Below are 20294 nucleotides of genomic sequence, written 5' to 3' on the forward strand. Positions count from 1 at the left end.
AAGATTTGGGAATTTCATTTGGGTTTGTGTGTGTGTACACTAGTTCATGTGACGCTTCCATTGCATTGGAAAGTTTCACTTTTGTAATAGATCCTGTTGGAGATGTTATATTGGATCGAGAAATTGTAGAAAGATAACATTTTTATCTGATTGTATTTCTCGTTTTCTTTATTTTTTTCTATTACATCAAATTTATTTCACTCAGGTAAGAGATATTTCTCTCATCTCTCTCTTCATTTCTTTGTCCCTTAACCCCTCATCTTCCACTCACTAATTTCCACTGATAATTCATACATTCTGTGAATGTTAAACTGGATAATAAACTTGGAGTGATTGAGTGGCAAGTGCAAAGTTCAACTTTATTTGCAACAACATCTTAAGAAACACTTTCACTTAAATGCAATCTACACTACATAGATTCGAACTCATACCTTACTTTTTATACTGAACTATTTAAAATGTGATCATGCTGCAACAATCATGATATTTCTGTTCATTATTTTATATCTGGGCCCCGTAACACAGAGGTTAGTGATTGCTAACTGAAATGGCCTGTCAAGAGCATCGTTGCATGTGCATATTGCTCAGGAGAATGGCTAGAACCAATCAGAATTGCCCTTTCAAGTCGGCGATTAATCGCTAACCTTTGTGTTGAAGACCAGTCTTGATAAAACCCAAGACAACATAATCATGAACTTCAGGCTGAATCTATGAAATATATTCTTGTAAAACTAAATCTACAAACCTGTACTCTATCGATCTGTACTTATCAGTATTAATCAGTAACTACTTTCGTTAGTTTTTATCAAATGAATGAAATATATATATGTTCGATGTGAGAATGTAAATAGTAATGAAATAAAGAGAGCATTTCATGAAATGGTTTTTCTCGTTACATTTTTTCAGCAGCCCTGCAACTTGGTGATATAGTTGGTATGATGGTATTAACAATTCTATTTGCACATTGATTTGAGGTGAAGTTAAGAACGATTTTAATATGAATTTGAGAGGAGAGTCCGAGAGCGAATTAGATTAAGATGACCAACAAAAGATATAAAAGAGAGGAGAGAAGAAGAAAGAGAGCAGAGGGAGAACATTGAGAATTTACCAATAGAGGGAGAGAGAGGTGAGGGAATGATTGAATTGATAGAGTTAAAACAGAGAGAGAGAGAGAGAGGGCATAAAGACAGAGGCTCTTACTCTGAAGTCAGGTTTGATTTAAATTCTGGTCTATATGAGCCCAAAATTTTGAGGGGGCTCGATATAAATGGTTGTGGGTGAGAAAAGTGAGCAAGCAACACTTGACATTTTTATTACAAAAATCCAAGTTTGTGATAGATTTTAACATAATATTCAGAAAATAATATATTTCAACCTTATCCTTTTCCTTTCTTTTTATGGTTGTGATTTTTTTTTGGGGGGGGGGGGCAAGAGCCCCCAATCTGTATGCCACTGATGGATAATCAAGTGGGAAATAAATTTTTAATAGAAGTTCAATAAATCAGCTCATCAAATTCTCAAATCATTCTTAGCTGTCTTGGAAAGGTACATGAGAGTTGTCTTCACTGTAAATAACTGGGAAAGAGTAGGCCTACAGTAAACATAGAAAACATATCATATAAACAAGATTTGGCATTTTTGGCTTTCCATAATTGTAGCGTAGAGTTAGACCATGGCCAAAGTTAAATCACCTTACATAATGCGGGCCATAGGATGTAGAGAGTGAGAGTGACAGAAAAGGTACATGTACGAGCCCTACAATATGGGTACTATTTTAACATCTACAGTAGATATCTATGGTTATATGCTATATCACCAAACATCAACACAACTTAAAAGTAAATTAATTTGCACATAAATCATGGGTTATGTCACCAAACAGCAACAAAACTTAAAGAAAATTAACAATACGGGCACTACATCTAAAATAGATATCCATGGTTAAGCTACATCATCAAACATCAAATGAACTAAAGTAAATAAATAATTGAATATAAATCTACAAGTTATGCTACATTCACATGTCATCAACATTAAAGTAAATAAATGAATTGCACATAAACAATAAATACGGAGAAGAAACCGATGACAAGGACAAATATATGAGCATAAAAAATAGAAGAAATGCAAACAATTCGCTATTTCAAGCGCAGGGCATATTGTCTATTGAAGACAAGCTGTGGGTATGAGCGTAACGTCCATACAAAAAAAGGTCATATTTAAAAGTTAAATTTTGTTACTCCAGCAACAAATAAAACCATGAGGTCACAGTTTATATTATATCAACAGCACCATACTACTTGTAGGTTTCTCATTGTACTGTACATATTTCAGTCTTCTCTCCATCGTGCATACATATTCTTATAACCATCGTGTATGCGATACAGTGCTTGTATTTCAGGGCGTGGTGAAAGTAACTTCCGACTGTAATGCGAGGTAGGACCCTATAGAAAAGCCGATCAGTTTCTAACTAGAAATAAAAAGCATCCTTATCTTGATGTTGTATTAAGTTCGATGATCATCGCGATGGTTACTTGAAATTGAGGACGTCTCTGATGAACCAGTCCTTCACGATCCTGTGAGAACCACGTGGTAGTCTCTTCACCGTGAATGTCCGACTGCAGAGTTTTCCCGCCAAAACTGGATAAGGCGCGTTCTCGACCTCTTCCAACACGAGATGAAAGACGGCACTGAAATATAGAGAAGAGAAACGGTGAAATTATGGAGGAGGAAAACTGAAGGGAAGCAGAATTGTAAATTAAAAGTGATATATCTTTTCAAAAGTCGGGCGGATGTCGATATACTCCTGAAAAAGAAATACATGTATTAACGAAACAATGTACTAGGAAGAGATCAGAGAGAAGACAAAAATAGATGGAATATATAAACAAATGTCAATTTCGAAAGAGGAATGACAGATAGAAACGAAAGCTTAGATTAATGGGCACATTTCACAATTGTATATGCCGAGACAAGTTGAATAATCTTACTTGCCGTTCGAATAAAAGCAATAATTCCCAAACGAAATTTCAATCACCTACCAGTGTTTAGGTTTTAGAGTAAATATAATAATTCAAAATAAAAACAAATAGTTGCACATATTAATACCGAAGTACTCTTTGATTTCTACCATTTTCTTCAATCCTTTCATCCAAATAACTCCAATCCACGATCAAACGTGCCGTGTACGTTGAGTTAAAGATGAATGCTGCGTATATTTATGAAAAGTTTTCACATTTTGTGTTTACGCGTAATTCAAGTTTTTCTTAGAATGAATAAATAATCAACAAACAAAGTCAGACGGGACGAATCAATCAATGTACCTACCCGGCATCATCGTCTGTCACCAGCCTAGTGATTTCAGATAGAAGTGTCTGCATCGTCGTGTAGTATTTAACAGGTTTCCATGTACACTTAGGAATAAAATCAAACGGGGCATATTATAGAAACTGTTAAAAACTAAATAACGATACTTAAAGATGATGACAAATGCCAACGGCTTTGATGATTTGGTTTTCTATTTTAATTAGTTCAAAAAAATATTGGTTTGAATAGAAATAGTGCTTTTCATTTTAATCACTTCACAAAAAAAAACTGTTAAAATATACCGTCAAAATATAAAATCACATATTAAATCAACTGAAAGAGAACAGAGACCAAAAATACAACTCTTTATGAATTCTAACTTATAATTCATAGCTTAAAAATACAATGTAAAAGGAATTATCATGAATTAATGTGTTATCGCCACGACTGCATGTAGCAACAACTTTTAAGGGGATTAATAATTGTTCGTCTTGCGTTCATTTTCAAAACATTGAAAACGTCAAAAACCAAACCGTTAGCTATTGTTTAGGATATGACGAACGTGATTCAATGAAACGTCGAATTTCATGGAAACAAAAAATATCAATAAACCACAATCCTCAAGACTTTCCGAAAATATAATTACAATTTTAAAAATGTATTACCAAGACTGTATGATCTATTTATTCTGTCAGTAGTGAAAATCAGGCTTTGTCATCTGTTCTACTTATGGAAATGAATGTAATCTATATTCTTTGGAAATGTGAAATTGTGGAAATAAAGTACATATAGCTATCAAACGAAACTTCACCTTTTCATACGCAAATAGACCATCATACGTTTTTAAAAGTCGAGTAAAAATATAAGCTGATATTTACCAAAGGAAAGTCAGGAATGTCTTCAGTCTTGTACGTTTCCACTCTGGTGATCACGTGACGATCATCGTCCCGCCAGCCCAGGATCACACGTGGGATACCAGCAATGTGGTTCTGAGACCAAAACTGAAACAGCTTCTTCCTTTTTGATGAAATTCATAGAAAGTCTTTTAATTTCATTCATCTTTTATCATGTTTTTAATTCGATTTTGAGTATTTTGATTTCACTAACTCCGACCAGAACACTGTAACAGCAGTGAAAGTTAATTCGTTGCGACCAATACATTTTACTAAAAAAAATCATTTAAATGAAGACATTCATTGGCTATAAAGAAGACAAGTTGTTTATGATTAAACAACCAAGATAAACTATTAAACATGGTGTACCGGTTACTAGGTGATTCCCTACACATTAAACTTCCTTAAAACTTTGTTCGGAGGGGCGGGAATACTTCACCAAATCAACATAATGACATCAGCACACAACTGACACAAAGGTAGAAGAAACGATGAAGAAAGTAATGATAAGCAAAATTAATTATGTCTACGAGAACTAAACACAAAGTTCAAGATGGTAACATTTTTTGTGATGAAAATATAGTGAATGAATTTGGCCGATGAAAATGTATAAGGACGGGGAAAACTAACCGATTAAAAAAATTGACGATGATGATAATAATAGAAGTGATGACGATAATAATAATAATAATGATAATAATAATAATAATAGTAATAATGATAAAATAATAATAAAAAAATGATGATAAATATACTACTACATATAATATATAACATTCCATATATAGCGTATATTGCATTAAGATATAACAAACAAGTGTTGCAAGTAATATTTAATGACTTCTGCTACAAAGTTTATTAAATCTAGCCAGGCACAATTACGAAATTATCTTTAACTAAAAAAAAAAATAAGAGGAAACGAAGAGCATAAAGCATTTCAAACAAATACAACCGACACTTAAAAACTTTGACAAATGAATCTTGTCACTACAAAATGAAATAAACTTCAAAACTCAATTTAAACATATGCATATATCCTAATGAAGATTTGACAAGCGTTAGCTTGAATACAAATCATATCCTGAAAAATTCTAACCGGAAGAAAGCCTTTGAATATTGCAAGTCGGTCAATGCGTTGAAGTCTCTGGTCGTTCTGATGTTGACATAATTGAGATGATGCATTCCACGATATGTTGATAAAATATCTGGATTGTGTTGGAGTTCGGCGTGGATCTCGACGCCGAAGAGGACTTTGAAGACGCCGCCGCATCGTGCCGCCATGACGGCCTCGTACGAGAGGTTGTCGTTGATTGGTTGCGTAGGTTCTGGTTTCTCCCCCGTTTCTTGGACTGGAGAAAAGAATAATTAACACTGTTAACAGAAATAAATGGAGTTTCCTCTTGGTGGAGGTGTCGTGGTGTAGTATGGTTCAGTCTCTTGGCTCTTAAACCAAGGATCAAGGGTTCAAATCCCACCCGCCTTTGGCAAGGCACTTATCCACGTTTGTCACTCTCCACCCAGGTGTTAAACAGGTACCCAGTGGGATGTGAGCGTCAACGTGATTAGATTGGCACGTGTGCACCGATAAACGGTTGCCTGACCAGGATACTCCCCAGGGAGTGGAGATGGTGTACTTTACGTGTGGAACAGTGATGGATCCTAAAACTGGGGTAATAATAATTACACTACAGTAATGTACAGTGCTTAGAAACCAGCGTATGAAGCGCTACATAAATGTAACTTTCATTTTTATTATTATTTAAAGAACCCCTTGTATACACAAACAATACTTTCGAAAATCTTTCATAAAGATTACAAGGGTAATAAGAAATACCCATTATGATTTAAATCAACACTTTCCATAAATATTGAAAAGCCTACCTCTTTGTTGGGGCGATGTCAGGAACTTTCGATCAATTGCTATTCTATTTTAGGTTCCCAAATCAATCATAATGTCTTGCAATAAATTGCAAATTTGTGATAAATTGTCGATTTGTTTCATGCAACAAGGAGTCTAAACTTATCTGTGATAACTACAACTGATGTATAATTGTAAAATTGCAACAGAAATATTCAAATTGATTACAAACATTTCCTTGCAATGTTGAAAATGGAAATATTCATTAAAAAATTTTCAGACAGAAGGCCTACACAGTTGTGACCAGGATTCATATATATTTTTAAAATAAAAATCTTTTGATGGCATGGTGGCAGATAAAAATGAATATATCAAATATATTCTTGGAAAACCCGCCCAAAATAAGATCCTACAATAACACATTTACCACTGCAATACTGGGCAAACTTTTTCCCGCTGTACATTTGAGTGCCATCTGGATCGTTGGGATTGTCTCGCCGACCCGGCAGCTCGAGCTGCTCCAGATAGTAAGTTCCATTGAAGAATGTAACAAGATACTCTGTGCGATCGTTGAGATGGGGCGACTTGAAGAGGTCGTGCAACGCACCCCTCCGGGTGACGAAATCCAAGGCCAATCTATTTGGGTTACAAGTGAGGTTGAAAATGTATACCATATTGAAGAAGGGACAGGGATTGGTGAAATTGGGCGGAGGAACCGTGGGGGGGGGGGGGGAGGTGGCACTTGCACCAAAAAATTACCCGTAGGAAAAAAAATGCCATTTTTCAAATTGAAATGTGCCCATTTTCTAAAATGAAATGCGCTTTTTGAAGTGAAACATAATATATTTTAGATTAGAAAATCACAAAAATTTTGGCTCGTGCTCGCATTATTGTTTAGTATAGGGTACTTAGCCGGCCTGTTAAATGTGAAAAAAATACTTAGAAAGTCCTGTTTTCAGGTTTGAATATCACATTTTTTTTTGCTCGCATTAATTAATGTTTAGTTAGGTACTCATTCTGTTCCTGGTTACAAAAAATGCTTAGAAAAGAATTTCAAGTTTTCAGCTTGCGCTTCGCGCTCGCATTATTTGATTGGTGAGATACAGTATGTATCCTATTCATGGGTCATTAAATGCAGTCCTTAATGGGTTCCTTTTCTGGTCAGTATCTTAAAAATTTCAGCTCAATTCTTTAGTTAGATACACATCTATTTTATGATTACAAAAACTGCTCGGAATGTTCAATTTTCATGTCTTCAAATGAAATGTCCAATAGTTTGAGCTCGCGATTCGCGCCCGCAAAATCTCGCAAAGGATTTTAATAGAAATAACGTCATTATTGACTAAAAAGCAAGTTTTATTCAGATTCAATTTTTTTCCAAACCGGTCACTAGCGGAAAAAATAAAGCATAAATATATATTATATCAATCAGAAATCACTTTAAAAAGGCTTTGCTCAACTTAACTACAAAACACTCAACAACAGCCCCCCCCAAAAAAAAATGAAAATACGTTTACGCCGCCCCTGATTGGTGATCAATTAAAAAAATGATAATCTTTTGGAATACCAGTATGAGGAAGGTGTGGTCATCTTACACACATAAATTTTAAAGAAGCGATGTTATTGAGCTTTAGAGGACACAGAAGTAATTTAACGAGGATAATTATAATCTGTCTTCTATCAGCTCTAACGCGGGAGATCTTCTTTTAACATTTGCTGTGATTTGGTAGGCCTAATATTTCCCAGTTTATACGAAATAAAAGATATGCCACAATATTTTACGTTTGAAAGAAAAAGTAATTTAATCACCTTACATCAATATGAGACACTATGAACAAATAAGTAGGATACTTACAAATGGTAATTCATTATTTACATAGGCCTATCCGCTCAGTAATAATCATTCACAGAATTATCGTTTCCTTCAAATGATATTCTTCTGAGAGGCTGATCGGGGGGGGGGGGGGATAATGCAACTGCAGCCTCCGAGTCTGCGTTAAAGGCTAGTTCAGGGGCAAGTTCCATAAAAACTGAGTTATAATTGTAAATTTGCCATTATTTTAACTTCCATGGAAACCTTGATTTTGATTACATGTTTCTATGGTAAATTGCGCAAAGAGCAGTTACCAAAGTATCTCTCAATGAAACGGGCCCTTGATGTCTTCTTTGAAAATCATGGGTTAGTCAACCTTATCAATTTACCCTATAAGGTCTTCTTCTTAACCGAAAAAACATTTCCCGTGGGTGATACCCTTTTTGGCTTGTTATGTATTCATTTTTTAAATTTCAAGTGGATCATCTTTCGGTAAATCATGCATCCGCCCCTAATTATAGGCATACTTATACAGACCCATATTTTTATTCACTTTAAAGCTATTGTGTTGACCAATATTCACAACAATTAACAATTTATTCGAGGGAACCATCACTAAAGTTCAAGTCCACCCCAGTAAATTGTTGATTTGAATCAATAGAGAAATATCCAACAATCATAACGCTGAAAATTTCATCCAAATCGGATGTAAAATAAGAAAGTTATGACATTTTGAAGTTTCGCTTTTTTCCCCAAACTAGTTACATGTATTTGCACTATTCAGTGACATGTACATGAGATAGTCGATGATGCCCCTCACTCACAATTTCTTTTTTTTTATTGTTTGCATTATGCAACATATCATTTTTTAAAACAAATTTAATTCCACATATTAAGGAAGGAATAAAACTCCTTTCGCATGCACTGCAAAAACTCCAGTGCTGATTTAACACCAGCCCGGAATCTACATATCAACACCAGAGAAGTTTTGAAACAACACCAGTTTGGAAGCAAACCGATGCGGTTTTAATACTACCGGTAATTGGTGTTGTATAAACACCTTTTAGTGTTAGACCAAAACGAAACTGGTGTTGTTTAACACTTCTCTGGTGTGGACATATATAGATTCCGGGCTGGTGTTAAATCAACATCGGAGTTTTTGCAGAGTGACTGTGAGTAGAAAATTAGAATATTTCACATTTCATTAAATGAAATACAAAAGAAATACTGAGTGGATGATGTCATCAGTCACCTCATTTGCATACCGACCAGGATGTGCATACCGGTAACTGTATTGTGAAATGAAGCGAAATTTCAAAATATCACAACTTTCTTATTTTACATCCGATTTTGATGAAATTTTCAGTGTTATGCTTGTCGGATATTTCTCTTTTTATAAAAATCAACTTTTTGTTGGTGTGGACTTGTCCTTTAGGTTCAATAGGTTTCCATTTCATTCCATTATGTTGTATTATAAATTCGACTTATTTCAACTTGAAATAACTATCAATCAATCAATCAACATAATTTTTGTTCGTCCGATTCAAAGTAGATAATGATCAGTATAGTACAAAATGCTACAATAATTGAGAAAAAATACTGGTCATAATGCATTCGATTATCAGATAAATATATTGTGAAAATTAAAATTAGAATTACCCGAGCTTCTTCCCAACATTTCTAAAGCACAATACCTTTTTGTACCATCTTCCCGAGTCTCCAAGATCTTCCTCCGTTGAAGCTCATCTTGGTGATCACGCATCCATCTCATCAATGCATCCAGCGACTTCACTTCGGCGCCACCATCCCCACGGTCGCGGTCAACAAACTCCGAATGACCAGGAAGAAGGTCTAGCTTCGGCCACGGTCCCGGATCGACGAAGAATCTACGATTCCTGTGATCGTTGCAGTAGTTCCGGTTTTCATCGAGAGAGAAGTTCCCGAGATGGACGTGTTTGGAGAAGCCTTCAATGGCGTTCTTTCCCCACATCTTGTCACTCATTGTTGCACGGGGTTACTTATTGCATTCCTCTCAAGAACTGTGTCTAATAACAGGGAATATAGCTATTGCTATTCATGACAACATTCGGTTTCTTCTGAAGGTTAATAATCGCACATTTGGATGATTAGATCACAAACACATCGCAGAGCTCAATGTGATCTGAATGCAATGGACGTCGACTAGCTATTCATGGAGTACATTGAGGAATGTTATTTACAGATGGGACACAAAGGGCACTGTCCATGATGAAGTCTCGTAAAATTCAACCAAGTTCTATCTGCGTTAAAATGGTCATGCGGATGTTATTCAATTGCAAACTTTGCACCTGTCGCTATTCAGTGCGTCTAAGAACACCCCACCCCCAAAAAGGGAATCTTCGTATTTTCAGTATAGAATGGTTAAAAATGAAATCAAGATTGTCCTCTCTATTTTGATACCTAATAGGTTATAGGCCTACTAGCATTTAAGTATAGATGAGCAAGAATATACGAAGGATTTTTAAGCGATGAATGCCTCGATCATCACTGTCAGCCCCACAGTGCCTGTCATCATTGTATTTTGTTTACTCATTGTTTAAGTTTGAGAGCGGATTCATATTCACCCGTGAATTTTGCGCTGAAATGAATTCTGCCACGCCTCTTTCTATCTAACAAGCGTGAACGATACATTTGAAATCAGAAATTGCTTTAATCATGAAACATCCGTAATAAAAACATATTTACTGTTTAGTCCTGTGAACTGAAGTCCGGTTTCCTTTATCCTGACACCGGCACAAGTATGTTAATCAATTTGTGTGTTTTTTTAAAAGATTCTTTGTATAAATGTATAGAGACTTAAAAATTAGAAATAAAAAGATGTGTATTAAAAGCACACATCTGAACTGAATAGGGTCTACACTGCCTATTTTTTTTTACACCAATCATCACCCTTTTTTTTAATTATGATTTAATTCTCCCTGTAGAGGATATGGAGTGATGGATCTCCGGGGATTCATGGGTTTACCACCCCCCCCTTCTTGGGCTCCCTAAAAAGGAGAGGTGGAATTAAACTAACCCCCCCCCCCCCCGCTGACGAAGATCGCAATGGCGGAGCTATGATAGGGCGACTTTAGAAGAACCCTAAATGCCTTCATTTTGGAGGATTACATTTTTGCTTGTCGTTTTTTTCTGGATACAAAACATCCTTCATTTTTCTAGTGCTGGCTTTTTTGTTTTTGGCTTTTTAGTCCCCAGCAGAAAAATCTTTGATCTGCACCTGTTTAGCCAAGTCTTAGCAAAAATCAGATCCGCCACTGGTATTTCCATAGATTTACCCCTCCTAACTCCGTAAATTCTATAGTTTCATGATCACATAATTACACACACGTGGATTTGTTTTTGGTAGATCAATCATGCACACCCGTCGTCAACATTTTTGGTGAATACTTAAAAAAAGTGTAGATCACTAGATCTACACTAAATGAGATGAGATCTGAACCTATTTATGGCGATTTAGGACTTGTAATTGGCATAGATCCCTTTAAGGCCTATTGTGAATATTAATTCACAATTCAACTTGAACTAAGCGTAGACTAAAATAATGATCAACTTACGATTCTAGAAAAAAAAAATAGTTAAGATATAAAGGAAAGGTCCCCGGAAAAATAAGACTCGTGAATCAGAAAGTTTTGAAGACGTTGAAAACAAAGCAACAGAATGTGGAACTGGACTGGTCCGGTAAAAAGACTGCAACTTAAATTGTTAGTTGCCAAGATAAAAATATTTTGGGCAAGTGTGGCACATGCATTTGAGTAATTTACAATACTGGAAGCTATAAATGTAGATTGAATTCTATTCCAACTTTTAGTTACAAATACAAGTTAGACTTAGCCTAGGCCCTATCCTAGGCTATAGATCTAGAGGATCTACAGACAGAATCAAACATACATGGATCTACATTATTGTTAGACCAAGTCCAAGAGTTTCTACGAGACACAAATACCGTATAAACAATTTAACAATTTTAGCGTTTGGTCTCATTACACCATCAAAATTATTGCCCGTCACTAATTTTTCCGCTACATCACGATCTTCTCTCTAATCTAACTTAGTATAGGCCTACCAAAAGCTTCGGTTGTTGTTGATTGTTCCGCTGAACTCCGTTGGCCGGCTCCACTCACTAATTACAGATTTTTTTGTAGGCCTATATAGCCTAGTGTATTTAAAAACTCCTCAAAACAGACGGCTGCCAGCTCTCACTTTATATATAGATCCTGTCGAGTGTCTCGCCATAGTGTACGACCCAGCAGGTGCCCGACTAAATTAGTTAGGCCTATATTTTTGGAGAGAAAAAAGACGTAACCAGCCTACCATTTCATCGACATCGCAACAACAGCACATTATCCGACATAATCTAGATGGGAAATCAATTCCATCCTTATCGAAAAATTAGCTCCAAAACCTGAGCACGGCCAGTCGTGTATTATTAATGATATCCAAAAATAGTAGTAATAGTATCCACAAGAATCCTCGAGTATATATCGACTGTAGATCTCACGTTACTAAACAAGCTAAACCTACGCGGTACTACCGTTACTGGTACGTACGGTGGTGGTTTCATATCTTACACAGATTACGGAACAGTATATATATGGTACGTGATCCACGATTACGGTGCGCGCATGCATGGTGCAAGGGTGGTGCAAGGTCCCCCGGGGCACTAGCGTACCTACGGGGGGGAGGGGGGGGGGGCAGTCTTCCCCCCTGACGAGTCACAACCCATACAAAAAGACATATCCCTGCCCCCCTGACGATCTTGAATACCTATTTTGCCCCCCTGACCAGTGGCGTAGCTAGGATTTTTCCCGGGGGGGGGGGCACTGGGGTCCTTGCTTTTTCAGGGGGGGGGGGGGCACAAGCCATTTTTCCGGTGTGTGTATGTGTCACAAGGGCGGATCCGACTTTCGCCAATAGGGGACGGGGCCCGAAATTATATTCACCTATATTTTCCCCGATCAGTCACTTCTTACTTCTATTTTTATAAAACAACATAAACATGAAATAATCTCATAAACCTTATGAAAAGTGCGAGCGCGAAGCGCGAGCGATTTTTTTTTTACTTTCATGTATTTTTTCCTGAAAATTCAATTTTCTGGGCAATGTTATGTGTGATCCTGAACAAGATTCGTATGTAACTAGATGGTTACTGCAAACGCCAATATATTTCAATAATGCGAGCGCGATCGAAGCGCGAGCAAATTTTTTTGACATTCCGACCTAGAAATTGGTCATTCTAAAATTTGTATTAATAAATGGGATAGGTATGTAACTAAACAATTGAGAGAGAAGAGTGGAAGAAAATTGAGATTTTAGACCTAAAATTATCATTAATAATACGATCGTGAATAATGAGCAGACAGTTATTGATATTCTGATGTGAAACTGGATAATTTAAGTACATTTTAAATAAAGAACATGCAGGCTATCGCGCATGTTTTAGATTTAGACCTAAAATCAATCTGGGCATTCTGAATACATTTGTTTAATGGAACTATGGAATCAGTGGCGTACCGTGGGTCACGGCATTGGGGGGGGGGCACCAGCAAAAATTTCGGGTCACTTAGGGAGCGCGCGGAGCTCGCTCAGTTGTCAGGTATACTGACCTTATAGAGATATTTTAAGGACAGCATGCAGTGCCATCAAACGGATATGTATCTCACTGATTAAATAATGCGAGTGCGAAGCGCGAGCTGAAAACTTTTGATATTGAGGGCTAAAAATTGACATTATAAGCGAATTGTTTTGTAATCATGATACTTAACTGTCTCGCTAAACAAACGATGCGAGCGCGAAGCGCCAGCTAAAATTTTTGTATATACTGACCCTAAACAAGGAAATTTTAGGGATTATATTTTAGAATCCATTAAGAGTATAAATATCTCACCATAGTCATCTAATGCTATTGCCACCCTTTGCTGATTTTGTTAGCATTACATCTAAACACAGTCATGAAGCACCTTTTGTAGTCATGTAATCATGATTATCATACGCATCTTACTAATCAAATACTGCAAGCGCAAAAGCGCGAGCTGAAAATTTAGGAAATATAGACCTGAAGAGGGGCATTCTAATTCTCTAAGACCCTACGTATTTGACTAACCAAATGATGCGAGCGCGAAGCGCGAGCTGAAATTTTTGTATAAATTGACCACAAACATGGATATTTTATGGACTATAGTTACGAATCCATTAAGTCAGAATATACATATCTCACCATAGTCATCTAATGTGAGTGCCAAGCGCTTGCTGATTTTGTTAGAATTACATCTCAACACATGGAGCACTTTTTGAAGTCATTGTAATCATGATTATTATACGCATCTCACTAATGAAATACTGCAAGCGTGAAGCGCGAGCTTAAAATCTAGGAAATTCAGACATGAAGAGGGGCATTCCAAGGCTTGTTTGTAGGAATTCACTAAGACCCCACGTATTTCACTAACCAAATGATGCGAGCGCGAAGCGCGAGCTAAAATTTTTTGATCATCAGATCAGAAAAATTGATATTTTAAGGACTGATTTTAGGAGTTCATGAAGAGCAGAAATCTCACTAATTCACTAATGCGAACGTTAGCACGGACAGGAAATGTTTAATACATAATAATAATAATATCGGATATTTATATTGCGCACATTTCCACCTTGTTAGGTGCTCAAGGCGCTCCTATTTTACCCGGCTAAGCTACGCGTTCATAGCGCACACAGCTTCTTAATGAATTACTTCCTACCGGTACCCATTTACCTCACCTGGGTCGAGTGCAGCACATCGTGGATCAGTTTCTTGCTGAAGGAAATTACGCCGTGGCCCGGATTCGAACCCACGACCCTCTGTTTCAAAGTCCGAAGACTAATCCACTGGGCCACAACGCTCCACATGTTAGGCATTGATTTTAATAAATACATAAATAAAAAAAAATGTTTCATAAAGTTGTGAAAAAATGCTTCTTATGTTATATAGCATAATATAATATAACATAACACTATGATAAACAACAATTTCTTCTTCTCCCCCCACTACGTTTCTCTTCCTTTTTCCCTCTTTTTCTCCTTTTCCCCGTTTTTTTTTTTGGCCAGCCGATTGGGGGGGGGGGGCACGTGCCCCCATGGCCCCCCGTAGTTACGCCACTGTATGGACTACACGTAGACAATATGAACTTGGCAAATTCAACAATATGACCACTCAGGGTGAGCTTAAAATGCTGATATGTAGACCATAAAACGGACATTTAACAGACCACTTAAATTTGTAAATGAAAAAAAGTAATGAAAGCTCGATGTCCGAGCTAAAATATGGTTTGTATATTGACTTCAAAACTTGTTCATATCAGCCTATTGAACAAGATATGAATCTCATCGAACAGGCAATAATTCTGGCGCAAAGCGCAAGCAAAAATTTTATATAGTATAACATGAAAGATTTGTTTTCTTAATTGCAAGTCTTCCTCCTCTTATTTTCCTCTTCTTTTGTTTTTCTACTGTCTTCTTTTCCTTTTTTCTTTCTTTTTTGCTCTGCCATTTTTTCGGGGGGGGGGCACACCAAATCTCGGGGGGGGGGGCACGTGCCCCCCCCGTAGCTACACCACTGCCCCTGACGAGCTTAAAGAGACCTTTTTTTGCAGGTACGATTGAAGAGCATTTTGATTGAAGAGCTTTATTTTTTTATTTTTTTTTTGCTAGTCAAATTTCTCGACCGGATTTGCCCCCCCCCCTGTAGAAAATCCCAGGTACGCCACTGCCCCGGGGGGATTTCAATTGACGAGTTGATATCATGCGCGACCACGGGATCTCGAAAAGCACCCGAACACGTATTTTCCATCATTCTAAAAATGCACCCCTTAAAAGTGGCGTACCTAGGGTTTTTCACAACCGTCCGCCAAAAAATTTGGCGAGCAAAAAAAAAGAAGAAAGGGTCTTCAAGCTCGTCAGGGGGGGGGGGGGGCAGACTGCCCCCCCCCCCCCCCGACGAGCCAGAACCCATGCAAAGGACGTAGGTACGCTAGTGCCCCTTAACAAGTATTGGAAACAAAACTCTTGGCAAGTATTCCCTGAATTGAACCCCTAAGCAAGTACAGCGATATTTCAATAATGTCACCTACATCATTGAGTTTAGTACCACACCACTCAAATCGTACTCTGAACACGACAGTTGGGGCAAAAAGTACATCCTTTATAAAACATTTTATTCTTATTTTTTATACCCTCGGAAATTTGACCCTAAACACGTAACTTCTTAGCGAAAATAGATACCCTTTTAAAATTATTTTAGTGTTTTTGACACCCTTATTACGTTACGTACGACACGTGCCCGATCTTGAAAAAGACATCCTTTTTACGTGTTTTTTTTTTGGGTCGGGCATGGTATTCACTCGTCAATGTAGTGCCCCCCCCCCCGGTGTAAGGTATGCACTACACACTGTTTGTTTTTGGTTATAATACTAGAAGATGTATCAAATTCTAAACTATGTCGTTAAGTTGTTTGAAACTGTTCTTTACAATTGTGATGTTTGGGAACGCATGGACGGAAAAATACAAGCGGAATAACCGTACCAGGGAGCCACGGGGAAATATTATAAATATTAGTATAATTATATCTCCATGGGAAATATCGATCAGGTGAATTTTGAAGTATCAAAATAAAAGAAAAGATTATTGTGTGTGCAATACCGCCATATTTCCCCGGCTCATATCCTTTATTATTATTATATCCTTTCTCAGATTTGCCAGATATTACCACCTGCGTAAGAGTTTCCGAGGGGGGGGGGTACTCACGAAATAAGGCATACGGCGATGTGCCGCTGCAATAGGTCGCTTAAATCCCTAAACATGGGTTATGGTTTAATACTGGAAAAGCCCTAAACATGGCCTATTTTTTTTTTTAGATATGGCCTTAAAGGTCAAGTCCACCTCAGAAAAATGTTGATTTGAATCAAAAGAAAAAAATCAGACAGGCACAATGCTGAAGATTTCATCAAAATCGGATGTAAAATAAGAAAGTTACGACATTTCAAAGTTTCGCTTATTTTTAACAAAATAGTTATATGAACGAGCCAGTTACATCCAAATGAGAGAGTCGATGATGTCACTCACTTACTATTTATTTTATTTTTTTATTGTTTGAATTATACAATATTTCAATTTTTACGAATTTGATGATTAGGACCTCCTTGCCTGAAGCACAAAATGTTAAAATAGTGGATTTCCGCGTGTTCAGGGAGGAATGAAACTTCATTTCACATGACAATGACGAGAAAATCAAAATATTTCATATTTCAAACAAAAACAAAAGAAATAGTGACATCATCGACTCTCTCATTTGGATGTAACTGGCTCGTTCATATAACTGTTTTGTTAAAAATAAGCGTAATTTTAAAATGTCGTAACTTTCTTATTTTACATCCGATTTTGATGAAATTTTCAGTGTTGTGCTTGTTGATTTTTTCTCTTTTTATTCAAATCAAGTTTTTGTTGGGGTGGACTTGTCCTTTAAACATGGGCCCATATTCTCCTCAAATTTTTGGTGATAAACATTTTTTTTGCTTGTCAAATTTTAATAAATTCTTAATTATGGGTACCTTTTTGGCCAAAACGACTCGTAAATATTACGGGTATGGGTCTCTTCATGAATTCATGGAGCTGTGCTGTTTTTTTAATTCAATGGCAGCTTTTTGGCACATAATTTTAGTTCGTTTTAAAGGATTTGAATAATTAACTAATGTTTTATATTTAAATGGTTTATTTGTATGGTATTGTTTCAGTCATGTCACCCCGCCCCCCAAAAAAAAGGTAAAAAGTCGGCATGGGGCCTACTTGATGAGATGGGGAATCAAAAGCAGTAGTAATTAAAGGTTAAGAAATTAGATTTGAAAGCCAAGAGAGAGAGAGAGAGGGAGAGAGAGAGGGGATAGAAAGAGGTGGAAAATGAAAGATATAAAATCTAATGAAAATAGGGAACATTGCAAGATGGTTAAAATGGAAATATAAAGAAATGCATGAAACGTAGAATGAACAATGCAGAGAAAATGTACATTATCTCCAAAATATAAATGAATCTTTAATGATCATCACAAAAAGATTATTGCAATGTACAAATCACAAATTTGGTGTAGGCCTACATCCGCGGGTGCCTGACCAAATCAACTAGTGTAGGAAGACATGCTAGTATTTTTTGAGAAATAAAAAGACTTGGGTTTAGTTAGTAGAATACTAGCCTACCATTTCGTCGAAACAGCAGCACATCATTCGAAAGAAAATATATTTTGAAGTAAATTAAAGATATAATGAAAAATAACAATCTTTATTGGAACAAATGGAAGGGTAGTCCTACATGAGATTGAAAAATATGTGGTCAATTTGAAGTTTCTATAGGTAAAATGATTATAAGTTTGTACAATTTTTAATAAATCAAAACTTTCTGATCTTTTGTCTGATATTGTTCAAACTTTCCCCTTCATCTTCCTGTCTTGATTTTTCTTTTCCCTCTAAAACGACTTTTATTTGGGCTTGCTTCTCCTTTAATGATAAGTATAATAGGCAGTGTCAATAATTCAAATTAGGAAGTATGTGAATATACATTTTCAACATTATTTAAAATAGTACATTGCACATGTCAAAAAGGGCCTATATAAAATTCATTTTAGTTCTTGATGTGAATGTAATTGGAATATTGAAAAATATGCACCAACCTTATTATCTAATTAATGCTACAAAGTATATATATATATATATATATATATATATATATATATATATATATATATATAGACTTTCTTTCTTTAAATATAGACTTCTTTATTTAGTCTATATACATATATATATATATACATATATATATATATATATATATATATATAGACTTTCTTTCTTTAAATATAGACTTCTTTATTTAGTCTATATACATATATATATATACATATATATATATATATATATTATATATAGACTTTCTTTACCATTTAGAGAAGAAGAGTTTTCCGCCCCCACACGAATAGAATGGGAAGGTTGTGACGGCGAAGGGGGGGGATTGTTTTGGGGAGGGGTAGAGGGGCACCAACATACAACAGGGTTGTTTGGAGGAGCTTTTGTGTGTGTGTGTTTATTGTTTATCTTGCTTCTGGGTTTTGTTTATGTTTTTTATGTTTGCTTCTGTGTTTTGTTTTATTCATGTTTGCTTATTTGTTATTTTTCAACTTCCTCAAAGGAAAGAAATATATATCTATACATGTATATGTGTATGAATATGTATATATAAGTATGTATTATATGGGTATATCATACATACAACAGCGCAAATGAAAAGTTTATATTTAATAATAATATATAATAATTAAAGATTTGTATAGCGCACATATCTGTCAATGACACTCAAGGCGCACAATTAACTTATATAAAACAGAAATGAAATAAATAAATACAAAAAAAATGAACAAACTGACAAGAAAAATACAAAATCAGTTAAAGTTGGTAGTCAAAATAACAATTCGGGCTTATCTCACAACAGTTAAGGAAATGCTTCCCTCATGAGGAAAGTCTTTAATTTTTTGTGGAATAGCTCTCTTGACTGGCACAACTTAATGTCCGATGGGATTGAATTCCACAAACGGGGACCAGCAACGGAAAAAGATCTGTCACCCCAAGACCTTTTCACTCTAACTTGTTGGAGCTGGTGAACATTCCCTGAACGAAGACCGGGTCTACATGATCTCTTTACCTCCAGAAGATCTGATAGGTACACTGGTGAATGGTTGGTTTTAAGTTTAAAGACCAAGGAAAGAATTTTATATGAAAGTCTTTGCCTAACAGGCAGCCAGTGTAATTCCTTGAGGACTGGGGTGATATGATCCGACAACTTTGAACGCTTTACAAGTCGTGCAGCAGAATTCTGGACCTTCTGTAGTCGTTTTATGTGAGTATCAGGCAGTCCAACCAAAGTACTGTTGTACATATCCATATTTTGAGAAGTATAATCATATAAGGTTTGTTTTAGATACAATTCACTAAAATTTCACCATCAGGATTATGTTTTATATACTTTCATTCATATTATGATTGATTCGGGAAATAGAATTTATTTGTTGAGTATTTTTTGCAAGTCTTGCATATTTTTACGGTGCTAGAATCAAGTAAAATGATATATGAACTACATACTAGTCATTTGAATTAATTTATTTATACATGAGGAAGTTATGATATAATTTTTCAAAAAGGAAGAGAAAAAGAAGGAAAAAAGATTTTGATTTATAGGGGAGGGATCGGGTTCGTGAGGACGGTGGACTCACTCCTCCTCTTTATTTTTATCATTACTTTTCTCTCTTAGTAAAGCGATCAAACCAAAGATCGTGGGTTCGAGTCCACCCCAAGCAGATAACTGAAGCCAGTGCGTTGTGTG

The 20294-nt window shown here is 36.1% G+C and overlaps 1 protein-coding gene across 2 annotated transcripts; it reads right to left on the reverse strand.

Annotated features, from left to right (window-relative positions):
• Positions 1 to 1377: 1377 nt before the first annotated feature.
• Positions 1378 to 12449, reverse strand: LOC121422547 (decapping and exoribonuclease protein-like). 2 transcript variants are annotated; one of them, XM_041617692.1, is made up of 7 exons: positions 12221 to 12449; positions 9565 to 10149; positions 6485 to 6693; positions 5296 to 5548; positions 4185 to 4323; positions 3328 to 3413; positions 1378 to 2690 (listed from the first exon to the last, which is right to left on the reverse strand). In XM_041617692.1, exons 2-7 carry the CDS (start codon positions 9870 to 9872, stop codon positions 2531 to 2533), a joined length of 1155 nt encoding a protein of 384 aa, XP_041473626.1. In that variant the 5' UTR covers positions 9873 to 10149; positions 12221 to 12449; the 3' UTR covers positions 1378 to 2530. The 2 variants fall into 2 exon arrangements, with proteins under 2 accessions (XP_041473626.1, XP_041473625.1); XM_041617691.1 differs by having other exon boundaries at positions 11973 to 12449.
• Positions 12450 to 20294: the final 7845 nt, after the last annotated feature.

Source organism: Lytechinus variegatus, chromosome 10, assembly GCF_018143015.1.
Source record: "Lytechinus variegatus isolate NC3 chromosome 10, Lvar_3.0, whole genome shotgun sequence".
NCBI classification, from domain to species: Eukaryota; Metazoa; Echinodermata; class Echinoidea; order Temnopleuroida; family Toxopneustidae; genus Lytechinus; species Lytechinus variegatus.